Source organism: Apodemus sylvaticus, chromosome 19 (assembly GCF_947179515.1).
Source record: "Apodemus sylvaticus chromosome 19, mApoSyl1.1, whole genome shotgun sequence".
Classification (NCBI taxonomy): domain Eukaryota; kingdom Metazoa; phylum Chordata; class Mammalia; order Rodentia; family Muridae; genus Apodemus; species Apodemus sylvaticus.
In genome coordinates, this window is record NC_067490.1 from 17,805,843 (window position 1) to 17,819,315 (window position 13,473).

Here is a 13,473-nt window from a genome sequence, read left to right on the forward strand (position 1 = left end):
CAACTTTCACGCTAGCTTGGAAGATGGTTCAGTGCAGAGAACAGCAGGTGGGCCTCGGCAGAGCATTGTTGGCTATAAAGAAACCCAGCCATAAAGATCTTGTTGGAAAATAGCAACTTCCATAAAGCCTTTGAATCAAGAGCAGCATCTAGACCAGGTCCAAAGTGCTTCCCTGGTCAGTGCTCACACCCTGCCTACTCCCACCATTATCCCTGGTGAGTGCTCACACCCCACCCACTCCCACCGTCATCCCTGGTGAGTGCTCACACCCATCACACAAGCACCTGCAGGCCATGTCACTCTTCTCGCAAAAGCTAGAATGAGCAGGGCAATATCAGTTCGGCACGATGGCCCTGGGGATTGGGGGAATGTTTTCTTCCAAGGAATAAACTGAGACCCAAATACTCTGGAACATCAGGTCCTCCTAAACTCTGGGAAGATTTATATGTGAGCATCTTAAAACTTCTAGTATGTCTCTCCTTTTTTTATCCCCATGGTGCTGGGGATTGGATCTAGAAATTTTTATATGCTAGGCAAGAGTTTTACCATTGAGTTATGTCTTAGCCCTAATTGTTCCTTGTGTGTGTGTGTGTGTGTGTGTGTGTGTGTGCGTGTATGTGTGTGTGTGTGGACTCCTGTAAGGGGTCATGTGTGTTGTGGAGGGAGAGGTTGACTCCATGTATTCTTTGATCACTCTTCATTTTATATATTGAGTCAGGGTTTCTCAGTTGAACCCAGGACTTGCCAATCCACTCAGGCTAGTGAGGTAGCCTGCTCTAAGCCTCTCTGTCTATGCCTTCATGTTCTCGGATTCTAGGCAAGCTGCTGTGTCCAGCTGGAATTTACGTGGGTCCTGGGGATCTGAACTTTGTCTTTATACTTGTGTGATACACACTCTGCCTACTGAGACAACATCCTCAGTCCTAATTGTTAAAGTTATAATACCCATGGCTCTTCTTACTGAGAAATGCATAAGATGGCGAGGAAGGTTACTGGAAAGGAAAGGAGGGTGGGGGAGGGACATGGGTAGGAACCATGGGCACAGAGAATGCCATGCAGCTCACAAATTGCATGGATGCACTTTACTCTCTTCCATTTACTTAGGCAGGAATTTGGTCTGCACAGAATTAGAAATGCCCCCCACACCTGACCCACTCCATAGCCACTCCAAAGCAGAACGTAAGAAAGCACGACAGATTTTCCTCTTCTGATTTCCTCTAGGCCAGAGGTTCCCAAAATCGTGGGTTGAGACCCCTTTGGGGACCAGTAACATATCAACTATCCTGCGTATCAGGTATTCACATTACAGGTCACAAGAGTAGCAAAATTATCGCTATAACATAATCTTATGGTCGGGGTCGGCACAGCACAAGGAACTGTATTAAAGGGTCATAGCATTAGGAAGGCTGAGAACCACTGCCCTATTAGCGCTCCCTTCATATCCACACATTGTTTCCCCGACAGGATTGAAGTCCTGTATGTCTAGATAACACTGAACGGGGAATAGTGAGCGGACCCCTCCCCCCATTTATTGACAGTAAGCCAGAAGCCCAGGGATACAGAAATAAGGCTAACACGTTTTCCCGACCTCAATTAGCTCCTGATGTTCATCTGGATTCTAAGGTTTGTCTCCCTGTCACGTGGCCGTATGCAAACCCTTTTGCGGTCCGAATGTGCAGTGTCCCCTATGGGCTCAGGTGTTAAAATAACCGGTCCCCAGAAAGTGCTGCTGCTCTCTGCGAAGGTCAGGTCACGGCATCTTTAGGAGCCTTCACTTAAGAAAGTGGATCACTGGGAGAGGCCTTGAAGCTCTAGGGGACTATACTACTTCCTGTATTCACATTCAGCTTCCGGTGCCTTTAAGCCCTGAGGAGCTGTGGAGTTCCGGTTGCAAACACCTCCATCTACAGTGTCGCTGCTCTCCTCTAGGCTCTCCCTGCTACGATGGGTTGTAGCCCCTCCAATTTAAATGAGCTCTTCCGGTAGCTGCGTTTTTCCAGGCATTTGGTCACAGATATGGGAAATCTTATTGCCTATCTATCTGAACTTCCTATAGCAGTCACTCTTAGCCTTCCTAAGGCTGTGACCCTGTAATACAGTTCCTCCTGTTGCGGTGACCACCCCCCCCCTTCCCCCCACCCCACTGCAACCACAAAATTATTTCATTGCCTCTCTATAGCTACAATTTTTCTACTGTTATGAGTCTTAAAGGAAATATCTGCTATGTGAGTGGTCTCGCGCCATCCCTATAAAAGGGAAGGGAAGGGGTCTAGACCCATAGATTAAGAACCACTGTCCTATGTGTTTTTTATAGGCTGCAAGATGAGAAATGATTTGTTCTTTTTGCGAGTAAAGATGACCAACAGAGAAGAGAGAGAGAGAGAGAGAGAGAGAGAGAGAGAGAGAGAGAGAGAAACGAGGTCATCTTCAGTCAACAAAAGTCCCAGAGGATGGCCAGTACCCCAGGATTCTCTTCTGATTGGCTCCTATACCTGTAATTCCTCAGTGACAGAGATTCCTAGTGTTCGCAAATGATCCCGCACCTCCTGGTGACTAAGTTGCAAGAGCCATCCACACCCACCACTGTCCTCTACAATTTCTTTCTAGAGCTCATGCTTGGCAGAGCTAAGAATAGAGCCGCTTTCTTGACATACTTATGATTTCTATTGAGATGTAGAAGAGCCAGTTCAATAAGACCCAACTCAATTGCTCTGTAGAGAGATGGGTCTTTCAGGGAGCAACTTTTTACCATTCCATCAACGAGTCAGTTTACTAAACACCCAGGCTGGGCTGGATTAGGGACAGAGTAGAGAAAGTAAGCCAGCCCCACGTTCTCACGGGCAGGACAAGCATTGTCTGTTTTACCTCTTCTTCTTCTTTACATCTACAAGGCTTCAGTAAATAGACAACACTGTGTTTTGATTAGACAGCCTTTCACTCAGATTTTCTAAAAGCGCATGAAACTGGAAAGAGGAAAGTCTTTGTATGTTTTTCTTTTACTTTTTTTTTCTTTTTTTGTAAGATTTATTATATATATATAATAAATCTTACAAAAATATATATATAATAAATCTTACAAAAATATATATCTTATATATATATCTTATATATATATATCTTACAAATATATATATATATATATATATATATATATATATATATATATATATATATATATATATATATATGTGCACTGTCGCCGTCTTCGGACGCAACAGAAGAGGGCATCAGATCCCATTACAGATGACTGTGAGCCACCATGTGGGTGCTGGGAATCAAACTCAGGGGCTCTGGAAGAGCAGTCAGTGCTCTCAACCGCTGAGCCATCTCTCCAGCCCCTCTATGTTTCTCTTAACTAAGACTTTTAATTTATTAGGCCAACACTGTTTTTTTTTTCCTTTTTTTCATACAATATATTCTGATCATGGTATTTCCCCGCCCCCCCCCCAGCTCTTCCCAGATCCTCCGCACCTACCCAACTCCACACATTCTATTTTACTGTCTTCCAAAAGTAAGAAGCAAGCAAACCAAAATAATAGGAAGGAAAGAGAAATAGCAAGAAAGCACAAGAAATAGGCAATCACAAACAAACCCTAGAAAAACACAAACTTGGAAACCATAATATGCAAGCAAAAGACCAGAAAGACCAAAAAAATGCCCAGAGAAATTGAATAAAAAGTCTATGAAATACCATTGAGTTCATTTTATGTTGGCCATCAACTGCCTGGCATCAGTTTTCCTGTAGTTAATATGCTAGGTGGGAATGCTTTGGAGAAAATTAATTTTTTCTTTGCAAGCAGATGTCAGTTGGAGATACGTTTTTTTTTTTTTTTTTTTTTGGTGAGGGGTGGTAGTTCTGGTCCATTTTTCCCCCCTGAGCACCGGGACTCTGTCTGGCCTGAATCTGTGTAAGTCTTGTGCATGCTGTCACAGTCTCTGGGTATCGGTTCTGGTGAGTTGGGAAGATGCTGTTTCTTGGATGAGATTTTAATATGAATGAGGGCTCTGTGATGTACTCATCTTGACTGGGATTTCAGGTAAACACCTTGGTCACTGGCAGGGTATTTTGTTCTTCTAATTTGAGATGACAAAATTCTAATGGTTGACCTGTCCTCCCAAGGTAAGGGCTAAACTGAGAGGCACACATACTATCATATATGTTATAATCCATAAACAGTCATTTAGACGCATACCAACAGTATATGAAGTGGGAATCATTTCCCAAGAGACAACAACAAATCAAAAAGAAATAAAAGAGCATTTGCCCACTGTACGGGCACGCCAGGTGAGGGTTTCTACCCCTGGGAGATTCACACAGGCCCGGGCCGGGCCGGGCAGGACGCTTACCCTGGTCTTGGCATCGATCTTCGCACCCCGGTCCAGCAATAGCTTCACCATATTTGCATTTCCTCGCTTCGAGGCAACATGTAAAGGAGTGATGTCATTCTGCAGGGGAAGCAGAGAAGAAGTCACAGGCTTGACACACACAGCTTAGGCAGGACACTGTCCCCCAAGGTATAGATATTACACATTCCCACTTCTTTCTAATAGCATCCCTTCCCCAAAACCAGACTCAAGAATTTGAAGAGAGGCCCAACTTTATTTTATTGCTGGGGGTGACAGACTACCCAAATCTTATTTATTCTTTGTTTTGTTCTATTATAGTTCATCTATTTTAACTGAGACAGGGATCACTATGTGGCTAGTCTCAAAATCTGCCTGCCTTAGCTTTCTTGGTGCTGGGATTAAAGACATTCAGCACATGCCTGATGACCCAAATCTTACATTCTTTTTTTTTTTTTTTAAAGATTTGCTTTTTTTTTTTTTTTACAGTTATTTTATGTATATGAGTGTACCGCAGCTGTACAAACGGTTGTGAGCCCTCATGTAGTTGCTGGGGATTGAGTTTAGGGCCTCTGCTCACTCCAGTCAGCCCTGCTCCCTCCAGTTAACCTTGTCACTCAGTCCCTGCTCGCTCTGGCCCAAGGATTTATTTATTATTATATGTAAGTACACTGTAGCTGTCTTTAGACATGCCAGAAGAGGGCGTCAGATCCCATTACAGATGGTTAGCAACCACCATGTGGTTTCTGGGATTTGAACTCAGGACCTCTGGAAGAACAGCCTCTTGAGGCCCAAATCTTACATTCTTGAATCAAGATGTTGTTGTTGTTGTTTGTTTGCAGTGCTGAGCTTACTGAGGATTGAGCTGAAGACGGATCCTGGGACTCAGAGCTTTCCCAGACTCAGAAGGAGTCTTGAGTTGTAAACGAGAGACCATAATCATTGAGGCAGAGACTCTGGGCCCTTGCTTTGGCCTTTTGTGCTGCTGCCTACACACATCTAAAAGCGTCATTGGCAATTCCATTGCCCCTGCGTTGACTGTTGCTTCTAAACCATCAAGGAAGCATAAGCATACACTGAAAACAATCCCCAGTGTTGGGTTCTTATTTCTGGGTGCCACATGGTAAGAGTTTACATCTCATTGTTCACAAAGATTCAGTGAGATCACATGTTAACCAGGCTCACAGTAATCATACATGCAGAGTGCGAGAGTCCATGCCTACTGGGTCCTGACCACTTCCTGTTGGTGAGGAACTGGACTGATTCCTCTTGGCTTGGGTGGTGATGTGGACTCCAGGCCTTGTACTGTGCGAGGCAGGGCGTGACTCCAGATCCTGAACTCTTAGTATCTCAGTCAGTTTTCACAACCTGCCCTGCAGTCCTTCCAAACGGAAATGGCTGACACAACTGGGATTTAATTTCTTCACATCTTTTATATTTTTATTTTTTCCTTAAACAAAATGTATTTTTTGACAGTTTCAAACACACACACATGTGCACACACATTCACACACATACATACAAATGTATACACATGAACACATGCATACACATGTGTGCACATACACATGCATTCACACATATACATATACACATATGCATACACACATTCACACATACAAGTACACACACACATGAACACACACACACACACACACATTTTGATCACATCCATCATTTTTCCACCCTACTCCCAGTGAACCCTTCTTTCTAACAACGTCCCCTTCTACTTCCATGTCTTTTTTTGGTGACCCCTACGTTTATTTAGGGTTTGTTGTGTGAACTGACATGGCTGGAGGGTTACTTAAATGACTAACTTTAAACATAGTGTTAAAAAAATTAGAACATCTTATAATAAAGAACTTCTAAACATAAAGCCTGAGGAAAAACCTATAGTGAATTTCAGATCCTCCTTATTCAGGTTCAATAAATACTGGCCTTGGAACTGGGCATAGACAGAGCCTGCTTAATACACTCAGGGCCCCTAGTTCAAGTCCCAGCTCCTACCCTACACCAATCAACCTTTGGCTTCTGCCACATTGTGTTATCTTGCTGCAAGAACCAAGAAGAGACAGACAGTCCAATAAGTAGCTCAATTAAATCATCTTTAATGGAGAAAGAATCTTTTGAGATGGGGGTCTTGCTAAGTAGACCAGGCTAGGGGAGAGATGGAGGGAGAGGATATATATGTGGAGAGAGAGAGAGAGAGAGAGAGAGAGAGAGAGAGAGAGAGAGAGAGACAGAGACAGAGACACAGAGACAGATGCTGGCAGTGCCATTATTATAAATAAAGTAGTGGAAATACCAGCCCAGTGCCTAAGCCTCTGCCTGTGCACAAATGCTTGGGCTCTTTCTGAGTGTCTGGGTTCATCTTGATGCTTCATTTGCTCCAGGTACTTCACAAGCCTTTCACCCCTCAAGCTCACCACTCTCTCTGCCATTTCCTCTATGCTTATGCCTTCACTGAAGAAACCCAATAGTTATCCAACTTTCCACCACCTTTATCTGGCTGACTGCATTTTCATGAAGTGTTGTCTGACATGAACTTTGCCCCAGATTGTCAGTAAATGTTTATGCTTGATCTAAAAATTATTTTATTATCTCTCTTTATCTATCTATCTATCTATCTATCTATCTATCTATCTATCTATCTATCTATCCATCATCTATCTCTATCATCTATCTATCCTTCCTTCCATCTATCTATGTATCTATCTATCTATCTATCAATCATCTATCATCTATCTCTATCATCTATCTATCTATCTATCTATCCATCTATTTATCTTAAAAAGATTTATTTATTTATTTTATGCATGTGAGCACACTGTTCCTGTCTTTAGACACCCCAGAAGAGGGCATTAGATCTTGTGAGCCACCATGTGGGTGCTGGGAATTGAACTCAGGACAGGAAGAGCAGACAGTGCTCTTAAGCACTGAGCCATCTCTCTAGCCCCTATCTATGTATGTATGTATGTATGTATCTATCTATCTATCTATCTATCTATCTATCTATCTATCTATGTACATATATGTATGCTTTTGTGTGCTTATGCCACGTGTATGAACAGATGCCCTTGGAGGCCAGAGGATGACTTGGATCCCTGGAGCTGGAGTTACAGGTGGTTGTGAACCTCTCGGTGCGGGTGTCAAGAGCTAACCTTGGTCCTTTCATAGAGCAGCAAGCACTGTTAACCCTTAAGCCATCTCTCTGGTCCCTTCAACTTAAAAAAAAGCAACAACAGCAACAACCAACAAACCAACCAACAAACAAACAAAACAAAATCAAGGAAACAAATTCCCCATAACTATACATTCTCTTACAAATGGGAATATTGTAAAATCTCTTTATCTCATTATACTTGGAAGCCAAAATTTAAATTAAGGTTTACTCTCATAACACTCAATAACTAAAGAATAATAGATTATTTCTATTACTCTTAGATAGCAAAGTACAAAACAGTGATTCATTTCTTAAAATAAAGAATAACACCTGCTTTGGGAATTTATTGCAGTGATACTGGTAGAGACTGCTGACAACTAAGGAACTGTGTTAAAAGAAGTGTATAAATCAAATCCTCCCCTCAGGGCTCTGGGAACTCTGCAGATGAGAGGTGGAGAAAGTTCAAGAGCCAGAGGGGATGGGGGTGGGATCACCAAGGAAAGAAGGCCTTTTAAACAAGGCAGGATCCACTCATGTATGAACTCACAGAGACTCAGGCAGCGTGAGCAGGGCCTCACGGGTCTGTGCTGGGTGGGGTCCTAAGGCTAAGAAGAGGGACACAGGTCCCCATCCCTAACCCAGAAGCCACCTTCAATTGATAACCACTGGCAAAGGAAAAATTGGTTCTCTTTAAGGGAGTCTTACTGGGGAAACAAACCACTATTGAGGGTAGGTTGTGTGCTGGGCAGTAGACAGGCAACACAGATCAACTCTCTGGGAACTTTGGAGGTTCTTTGTCTCATAACGTCATGTCAGGGCAGGGTGGTTATTTTACTTTATATTATTTTAAGCTGCTCAGGTCCTTTGTGTATATATTATGACTTCCAGTTTTACATTTTGTGAGATTCCTGTGTGCAGGTGTGTCTGTATGCCTACATGTATTCCAGATTCCTGTGTGTGCACACACGTGTGTTTCTGTATCTGTATGTGTTCCTGATTTCTGTGTGTGCACATGTGTGTGTGTGTCTCTGCATCTGTATGTGTTCCTGATTCCTGTGTGTGCACATGTGCGTGTCTGCATCTGTATGTGTTCCTGATTCCTGTGTGTGTACATGTGCATGTCTGCATCTGTATGTGTTCCAGATTCCTGTGTATGCACGTGTGTGTCTACATCTATATGTGTTCCTGATTCCTGTGTGTGCACATGTGCGTGTCTGCATCTGTATGTGTTCCTGATTCCTGTGTGTGCACATGTGTGTGTCTGCATCTGTATGTGTTCCTGATTCCTGTGTGTGCACATGTGCGTGTCTGCATCTGTATGTGTTCCTGATTCCTGTGTGTGCACATGTGCATGTCTGCATCTGTATGTGTTCCTGATTCCTGTGTTTGCACGTGTGTGTGTCTGCATCTATACAAGTTCCTCCTGCTATTTCTTTAGCTTTTTTTTTTTTTTAAAAAAAACTTTTCTGTTTGTTTGCTTTGCCCTAATCCGACTTGCTTGTTTTTTGTTTTATCTTATTTTATTCTTCTTCTTCAGATGCCTGTTTGTTTTTTTTTAAGGAGAAACAGAAAGAATATGGATCCAGGTAGGAGTGAAAGTGGAGAGGAACTGGGAGGAGCTGAGCTATAATCAGAATACATTTTATTAAAAAAAAAAACAAACCTATTTTCAGTAAAGGAAAAAAAAGTGGGTAAAACTGATGCCTCTGTGTGTGTGTGTGTGTGTGTGTGTGATATCAGTCCCAGGGCCTTGTGCATGCCAGGCAAGCAATCTATTACTGATCTACCTTCCCAGTCCCCAGGAAACGTTCTGTACACAGAGCCAGACGGCAGAATCTTGTACTTTGCAGGCGACACAACCGCCAAGGTACCCGCTCACTTCCCTCACTGTAGCATGAAGCAGCCACACACGCACAATCCACAAGCAAGAATGGTTATTCTGTGGCAGTTCCGTGCTGAGCTCTGCTTTAGATCAGCCAGCTTCTGACGGAGAGCCTCAGCTGGGCGGGCTGGGTTGTGAACACGGGTGACAAGCTCAGGGTGGGCTTTGCTGGGATTGTCGACAGTGGGAGGATAGCACACGCTGAGGTGACTTGAGGTTCCTCTGATTTGTCTGCCCTTGAGTCCTCCCAGCAGCACTATGTGAGCCAATCTATTACTGAGCCAGCAGGGGGAGCACTGAGCTAGCGAGCTAGCCAGGAAGCCGGTCAGCTGAGCTGCATGAGCCCTGCCTTAGGCCCACTCCCTCCCTGTGCTATTATTTCCTAAGGGGAGGGATTTCCCAGCGTCGAGGTCTTCATCAACCCTTGTCACACAGGCGGATTGGCAGGGTGAAGACCCGCAGTATCTTCTTCCTCTGCTTTCTTCCGTATTCTGTTCTCTCCCGCATAGAGTTAGACGGCATCGGGGCTTGAAGCCTAATGCCCTGGACTTCCCTTAGAGGAAGCCTTTACATTTCTAAAACTCTCAGAAAGTATTATAAAAGCAACTGAGGAGAGAGCTCAGGTGGTGAAGTGCTTGCTGTGTAAGTTGGGTGCACTGTCACACACGCATGATCTGGCACTGGGGAGGCAGAGGCAGACAGACCTCTGGGGCTTGCTAGCCAGATGGGCTCGCTGTCTTAGGGTTTCACTGTGGTGAACACACACCGTGACCAAGGTATGTCTTATAAAGGACAACATTTAATTGGGTCTAGCTTATAGGTTCTGAGATTCAGTCCAGTATCAAGGGCAGGGTAGCATCCGGGCAGACATGGTGCAGGAGGAGCTGAAAGTTCTACATCTTCATCTGAAGGCTGCTAGTGGAAGACTGACTTCCAGGCAGTTAAGATGAGAGGGTTTTAAGCCCACGTCCACAATGACACACCCACTCCGACAAAGCCACACCCACTCCAACAAGGCCACATCTTCTAATAGTGCCACTCCCTGGGCCAGGTATAAACAAACAATCCCAATAACCTAATTTGCAATTCCCAGGTCTCAGTGAGAGAGACTGCCTCAAACAAATCAGGTGGACGGTTTCTGTGGGCTGACACTTGAGGTTGACCTCTGACCTTGATATGCACAGCATGCATACACATTGCATATACACATACACGAATGTGCAATAAATGAGCACATGCATGTGCGCGCGCATACACAACTACAGCTTGCAGATCTAAGGCTCCGTTTTTATCCTCTTAACAATCCAATGGATGGCGCAAAAATAAATAACTCCATCTGCTAAAATGAGATACAGAACTGTTCTATAATTTGCCAATTGAAAAAGAGTTCATCGGTGGCAGGGTTGGGGTCACAACCCCATCTGCAGACCCTCTTACACTGATATACCAGGATCAGAATACCTCTGTCTAAAGACTCTGCTCAAGTGTTCAATGACCTTTTGCACTGATAGGCCCTGGGTCCATCCCTACATCCCATAATAGCTGGTCCTGAGAACGGGGAGCAAATCAAGACGGAAGGAGCTCCAGTGGAGGAATTGATGGGTATTTGCATATTGATTCTTCAGTTAAGGAGAAGGTCTCCTGCCTGCCCCATGCACAGGGCCAGGACTGTGTTTCCATTGTGAAGCCGACAGCGGTGTATTGAAACAGGCAGATGACGTCAAGAGACTGAAAGCTTTGTTTCTCTGAGCCCGTGCTTCCTGCTGGGATTGTGTCAGCTGGTACAAGCTTGCTGGGATTCAAGCTGGCGTGAGGAGCCGCGACTGCAGATAGAAGGGATGGTGGAAAGCTCCCCAAACGTGCCACAAAGCCAGGGCCAGCATGGAAGGCCCCTGGGCGGAGCCTAGCTCAGAGTGACAAGCAGCAGCAGCCAACAGCATGAGAGAATTCTGCTGGACTACTGGGAGGGAGGGAAGAAAGAGGGGGGGAGGGGGAGGGGGAGACGGAGACGGATGGGGGGGAGAGGGAGGGGGAGAGGGACAGGGAGAGGGAGAGAGATGAGGGGGCGGGCTGACCACAAGTAGTGGTCTTGAGTCTAGGCAAAAGGCAAACCTAATCTCCATCGGAGGACTCTGAAGACTAGGTAACCTAGCTCTGCTGGGTCCACCCCTGCTGACCAGGTTCTGTCTCTTACATCCACTCTTAACCTCTGCGCCATCTCTCCAGCCCAGTGTTCAACAGTCTTAGCCAGCAGGGAAAACTCAAACTGCTTTAAGACTCCATCTCATCCAGTGCAGAATGGCGGACTTTGTTAAGTCAATGGCGATGTGAGGAAAGAGGAACCGTTAGGTACCACTGGAGGGAGTGTAAGCTTGCCCACCAACCAGACATTGGTTTGGAGGTTTCTCAGAAATAGAAAACTAGAACTACCAAATGGTCCCCGTGCGCCCATCGGGATTCAGAACAGAGAGCTGAAGTAAGACCCTTGTGCGTCCTGCAGGTAGCTGCCCTCACAGCAGCCTCGTTGGAGAGTCAGTTAGGTGTTCATTAACAGATGCATAGCTACAGATGATGAAGTGCGCGCATGCAATGACACTTTTCTGTCTGTGTAGTATGTGCTTGGTCATCTCTGTAGATTCGAGAGTGTTTGTGCGCGCGCGCGCGCGTGTGTGTGTGTGTGTGTGTGTGTGTGTGCATGCGCGTGGATGCCTACGTGTTGGTCCTATCCCTTCTGCCTTGTGTTCAGTTTTTATGTGGGTACTGAGGAGCTGAACTTAGCACTTTTACTCAGTAACTCGCCTCCTCAATCCCTCAATGGAATTTTATACAGCGGTAAAGAAAAATAAAATCATGCCAACTTCATGAAAATAAATTCGACCTGCTAACCAAAAGATAGACTCAGAGAGACAAATATAACCAAAAGACAGATAAATACCACCATGTTTTCTTGTGCTCGGAACCCATGCGGAGGCTCATATAGATCACAAAGCCAGGAAGGGAACCCTCAAGGAGTGCAGGAGACTGGAATGGATGCAGGAAATTGAGATGGGCATGGCACATGAGCAATAAGGAAGAAGTGAGGGCCGAGAAGAGAGGAAACCAACCTGAATAGAGAGGATGCTTGGGGGAGGGGCAAGTGAAAACTGAGTATACTTTGTATAGAACTTAAACAATTAGCTAACAGAGACTGATAGGACTCAGCCAGAAATGGACTTCTCAAGAGAGCCTAATGAAATGCTTGATTATATATAGTATATATTATATACAGCACATATACAGTATAATATATATACTATATAGCATATTTGTATATATATTTCACATTATATAATAATTATTAATTATATTGTACATTGTATATCATATATTGTATATGATATATGGTATATATAATATATGCTGTATAAATATATATTATATATAGAATATATTATATATGATACATGACATACTCTAATATATAGTATATGTTATATATAATACTATATAAAATATATTATAAATAAATAATAAATTAAATATATATATTCTCAGAAATGAATTCCTTTGATTAAGCTCATGAGTAGATGTCTTTAGAGCAGGGCAAAGAATCAGGGAAGTTAAAAGATATGTTAGCTAATACCATTTTCACATGAAATTATAAAAAGAGAGAAATGCCAGTAGTGGCGTAAGAAGATACAGAGTCAGTCAGGAGGAATGTGAGAACACTCATGGGTGAAGAATGGACCCAAAGCATGGTAAGAAACAAAGCCACAAGCTCTAGGGGCAGAAGCGTCACCAGCTGAACACCCTGCCAACAAATCATGCGCAGGACACAGTCAGATTGAGGAGATGGAAATAAACTGTGAGTTCCCGGTAGGCGAAAGAGACGCTTACAACTAACAGACCTCAAACAGGGAAACAGATACGGGTATCCCCAAGACAGTAAGAGCGTGGTTACCTCGAGGAAAATTAGACCTACATGAAGAAAGGAGGGGCGTCTGGACATGACAGGAATGAAGAGAAATATAAGAAATCAGTCACCACATAAAGTAGAAACAACCAGAATGACTGTGGGTTTCGTGGTGTGTACGAGAATGTACAC

General features: G+C 44.0%; 1 protein-coding gene across 9 annotated transcripts in view; it reads right to left on the reverse strand.

The window, feature by feature from the left end:
* The window catches only part of Ank3 (ankyrin 3), a 600,128-nt gene that overhangs the window by 169,656 nt on the left and 416,999 nt on the right, over positions 1–13,473 (reverse strand). For all 9 annotated transcript variants that reach the window (XM_052163460.1, XM_052163459.1, XM_052163463.1 and 6 more), the window contains one exon: positions 4,348–4,446. In XM_052163460.1, the coding sequence (XP_052019420.1) occupies positions 4,348–4,446 (99 nt within the window). The remainder of the gene's footprint in view (positions 1–4,347; positions 4,447–13,473) is intronic.